This window comes from Folsomia candida, unplaced genomic scaffold (genome assembly GCF_002217175.1).
Source record: "Folsomia candida strain VU population unplaced genomic scaffold, ASM221717v1 Fcan01_Sc043, whole genome shotgun sequence".
In the NCBI taxonomy this organism is placed as follows: Eukaryota; Metazoa; Arthropoda; class Collembola; order Entomobryomorpha; family Isotomidae; genus Folsomia; species Folsomia candida.
In genome coordinates this window covers 250,670-255,180 of record NW_019091235.1, presented here as the reverse complement: position 1 = coordinate 255,180, position 4,511 = coordinate 250,670, and the positions used below count along the sequence as shown (strand labels likewise).

The window sequence follows — 4,511 nt, the reverse complement described above, 5'->3', positions numbered from 1 at the left end:
CATTTGAACTTGGAATTCCTTCCTGCTTAAAAAAGTTCCAGGTCACCTTGGAGTCTCGGTTGGCTGTCGTGTTGTAGAACTCCATCACTCGTTTTGCTAACAGCTCCCTTTCAAACAAGCTTCTTCTACCCTTATCCATTTTTGAAATTTAAGAGTGATATACCAAATTGACCCTAATGAAGTGGGCTTTCAGAAATTTAAATTATTATAGTTCGCGGGTTTATTGATTTGTCAATATACTCGCTAGAGCGCGCATTCCCATTCATTCCCGGACGTTCTTTACATACACCTTAATACCAAGCTATTATTAATACTATATACATCGTATTACCCATAAGCGTCAGTTTGTCAGAGTCATATATGAACACCGGTTGGTATAATTTTAATTCTGGATTTCTATATAGGAGTGCATGTATGTAAGATTTCAGTTTTTTAGATATCGTGCAAATTTTACGACGACTGGATTCAGTACTATTCCACGACAAGAGCAAACAATTATAGCAAAATGTGTACACCTGTCTTGCTAGTGTTCTTCATACTTAATGGAATTCTTGGCCAAGCGCAAAACGAAGACTTGGTAATAAGTTGGGAACAGAAATTAAAATTGGATGAGGTAAATTTTCATGGTCGTAAAATTTGAAGTTTTTAAACTATTCTGGAACTGTTCAATATTAACATCAAAAGCATTAAGAGTTCTCAATTTTGTAGAAAAGATTAAAACACAGTCTTCCGAATCTTGTTTGTCATTTATTGGCTTCCTAAAAAAACTTCCTTACAATATATTTTAGCAATAGCTTAACAGTGATTTGTAAACATACATAAATAATACGCTAAAAATTATCCCTAGTTTAGGAAAATTATGGAGCCCAACCTCCCTCACGACTACATGAAGAAAGACATATACCTTGTAAAATGGCTGAAAGGTTCGTAAACTATAAATACTTCTTTTTGCCGGGCTCAAAATGTATATTGAAGCGCATTTATTTTCTAAAACAGCCCGCAACTTTGATATTCCCGCCGCCACCAAGATGTTACAAGAGGTATGCACGTGTCTAAAATTAAAATATTACTGTATAATAACCTCCATGACCTGCTACCCTTAAGAACCTGCGGTGGCGTCAAGAAACTAAAATGGACACCATTTTCAACGAGGATTGGTCCGAAACTAATACCCAATATCGGTTCGCCCTCGATGGTTGCGATAGACATGGAACTCCAGGTAAAGCCAAGTACATACTCAATCCGGATTTTTATAAACGAGCGAAACGGAAGTTCTTTGAACTGTGTTAAATTTGTCCTTCACTGAAATTAGTGGAATTTCGCAACAAAGTGTACATACTAGTCAAGAGTGTGCGTTCAAATCAATTGCAAAACGCTACTTATGGACTGTCCGGTGAAGTTAAGTGTCAAACTATTTTGACCTGCAGAAAATGAATTCATGAATCAAATCTAACGAAACTTTGGTGGAATACGAACTATGGAAATACCAAAGTTTTTCAACCCTTCAGTGGTTCAGATACCCCTTCCGTACCGGTGGAGAGAAAATTTTGCCGAGGACCCCTCACGAGCGCTTTGCCACTCGTTTGACAACGCATATGACGAATTTATCCATAACCCGCCGAAATTTTTTGGTGTCCTTTTTTCATGAGAGTACTATTTCTCAATTTATGCCCAAAATCATTCAATCGGTCGACACTGAGGTACTTTTGGGGTGCTGTCTTTCTCATCGACGAAATCAACTTTTTTTCCTCGAAAATATTCTGTCACTATTTTCGTGCTATGGCACGTAGCCATGTCCGGCCAAAACAAAACGCGTTTGTTTTTGATAGAAGGGGTTTATTGCTTGATGATAAATACACTCTTTGAAATAAAGTTCAAAGTTCATATTCCTTGTGGAAGCGAATGGATTTGAGACGTTCCCATTTTTGTCAATCTCCGGCCATCTTATGCATTTCATCGGAAATTTTGCTAGGTTCTGAATTTATATTTCGAACGAACGTCATTTTTACTTCTACATGAGTAGAACTTTACTAGTTTGACCATTCGAGGTCAACGGAGCAATAGTTTTCATCATCCATGACGAGAAACTTCTAGGAGTCTATTTCAACATTTTCTCAACAAATTTTCGATAAATTGTTAAAGCTCCGGCCTCTTCATCTTCATTGTATTTTGGCGCGGTTTTAATGTTTCAAGTTATGAAGCCCATGTTATTGGCTTTGATTTTGGGAAGATAGGTTTTTGAAATTTTTAGTTGTCTGGGTGCAACCCTCAGGGATATGTTGGACTTGTCTCAAAAATATTTTTCACGTTTCGCATGAGTATATTGGTCTCCTCGCGGACAGGTTGACAAGGCCAAATTTTATATTTTGCATTTTCACGATCCTTAGATACGTCAAGTGTGTGATGAATTTTGTCGCATGCATCCCTTGACGGATAAAGTGGTCACGTGCCGTTTTCCGATCAGAAAAAATCATTTTTCGCACTAGTGGCAAACTAATTTTTCAACTTCCTTTAAATTTTGTGCTGTCATTTTTTAACCAAAAGAGATAATCAAATTCTGTTTTCAGTTTTAGAAAGCTTATCAAATTTGCCAGTTTTTATGCGTTTTACATGTGCATAATTCATTTTTATCTGGGTGAACCAATAGAGGGAACCTTGACACTATCTTTCACCGGACAATCCATACATAAATTTCTTATTTCCGCTTTAATAAACTTGCTCACATGAAATCCGAGTGCTGGCCTTCAGTACGTTGACGGATCATGAAAGGAAAACTAGTACACACTCTACGTATGTAAATACCTTGGAAACAAGTCGTCAGTGGCGATTTGTCACCCGGGGGTACCTTTATGCTCTAATGATTAGAGGGACGCTTTCTTTACTCATTACCCAAAAATCAGTAGACAACTGATGCGCCAGACAAACATGACGTCGTAAATATTTAAACAGTTAAGCATTTGAATTATCTGAACAAATTACGGGATTTTTTTATACATATAATTGTTGAATTTCTTAACAACGACGTTTGTTATGTTTGTTTGGTACATGATTTTTTTTACTTATTTTCCGTTGTTGACAAATCATGTCCGTAATCATTACACTAAAAATAGATCATTATATGTATCTATGTACCTAGTACCCCCACGGGTTACGCTTTGTGTCAAAATTACATATGTAGCGCGTGGGAATCTATTGAAAAAGCCTGATTTTGGAACCGCTTCTTTAAAAAAAACTTTCAACTAAAAAATTATAATTTTTGCAGTTTTTATTATTTTCGTGGGTGAATGGGACATGCGTAAAGCTGTTCTGGCCGGACAATCGGACAAAATGCGACGCTACCTGGATAAATGTTTTGAAGAAGTTGCCACGGTGTTAAGAAATATGCAGGAAAATGGATCTAACGCTACGAGAGCATCACTAATGTTGGACGCGGCCTCGTTAAGTATCTCGCTTCAATTTTGTCCAGGATGTAAGCCTCATCTACATAATACATACATCTATCGTACATATAAACTCTCCCATCCGGCCCTCCTTACGTCGTACTCCGCTTAAAAACTTACAATTACAGGTATTCCTTTGTATCTCTATCTTGTTCAGACTTGGGGAACCCACTATCCAAACTTGTTTAATCTGGGCGTCGTCATAAACAGTAAAAATACATATTCACATACATAAATATCTTCTAAAGGCGCTAAGTTTTTAAAATTTTGTCCCTTAATTTTTAATATGTACAGGTCCAGACTTTCTAGTCCCCATCTGGACCAACTTGATCAAACCATTTTCTCCTTCAGAGATTCAGAAGATCGTTGACATCTACGGAAGGAAGAAGAGTGTTTGGCGGGACGCTTTGGCCACCAAGTATGGCATCGATTGGACTACCCTTAGCCACGAAATGGGTGGTGATGGGCCCGACCCTGTCGACGCTAATGACCTCAGAAAGGCGGGGTACCAGTACGAGTGCTCGTCAAGTTAGATGGATGCAAATATATGAAAATATATGAAAATATTTATCATGCTACATAAAAGGCTATCTTTATGAATATGGATTCCTGCATTAAAATAAGTAGTGAAAATGTATGCATCACGGGAAATAAATGTTTATAACTTTTTTGATTATACTAAACTTAATATATGTATAAGTGCTACGGTACGCATGTACATATGCAATCGTACGTAATTCGTCTGCTGTATGTAACAAATAAATTCGTATCGTTTTCGGTATGGTATCGTCTCGTATAAATTTGTATTCGTAAAGTTTCTTTTTCAATATGTATGTCATAATCGAGCACAAATTTAATTAATACGAAATTTATTTACAAATACTGTATGTGCATTTGCTATTGTAGATATTTACATACCTACATACGTGTAGAATTTGAAGTTATTTGGTGGTAATTTATATATCGATGTGAGAATGAAGCGAAAAAAAACATTATCGCCTATCGCTTTGCTCCTGACTGTGGGCATGTACATATTTTCACTGATTAAAGTAACCTGCAAATTCAGATGAC

General features: G+C 36.8%; 1 protein-coding gene across 1 annotated transcript; it reads left to right on the top strand.

Moving 5' to 3' along the window:
• Positions 1–231: 231 nt before the first annotated feature.
• Positions 232–4,240, top strand: LOC118433158 (SEC14-like protein 2). Its single transcript, XM_035844822.1, has 8 exons — positions 232–370; positions 437–613; positions 848–923; positions 997–1,040; positions 1,105–1,219; positions 3,263–3,469; positions 3,569–3,649; positions 3,735–4,240. Exons 2-8 carry the CDS (start codon positions 506–508, stop codon positions 3,971–3,973), a joined length of 870 nt encoding a protein of 289 aa, XP_035700715.1. The 5' UTR covers positions 232–370; positions 437–505; the 3' UTR covers positions 3,974–4,240.
• The last annotated feature ends 271 nt before the right edge of the window (positions 4,241–4,511 follow it).

What these genes read in the sequence shown, in the direction of transcription:
- LOC118433158 (XM_035844822.1), top strand. Translation starts at nt 506, where the DNA reads ATGTGTACACCTGTCTTGCTAGTGTTCTTCATACTTAATGGAATTCTT. An exon ending in CCTTGTAAAATGGCTGAAAG is followed by an intron (nt 924 to 996) that starts GTTCGTAAACTA and finishes TTTCTAAAACAG; the next exon opens with CCCGCAACTTTGATATTCCC. An exon ending in TCTGGGCGTCGTCATAAACA is followed by an intron (nt 3,650 to 3,734) that starts GTAAAAATACAT and finishes TAATATGTACAG; the next exon opens with GTCCAGACTTTCTAGTCCCC.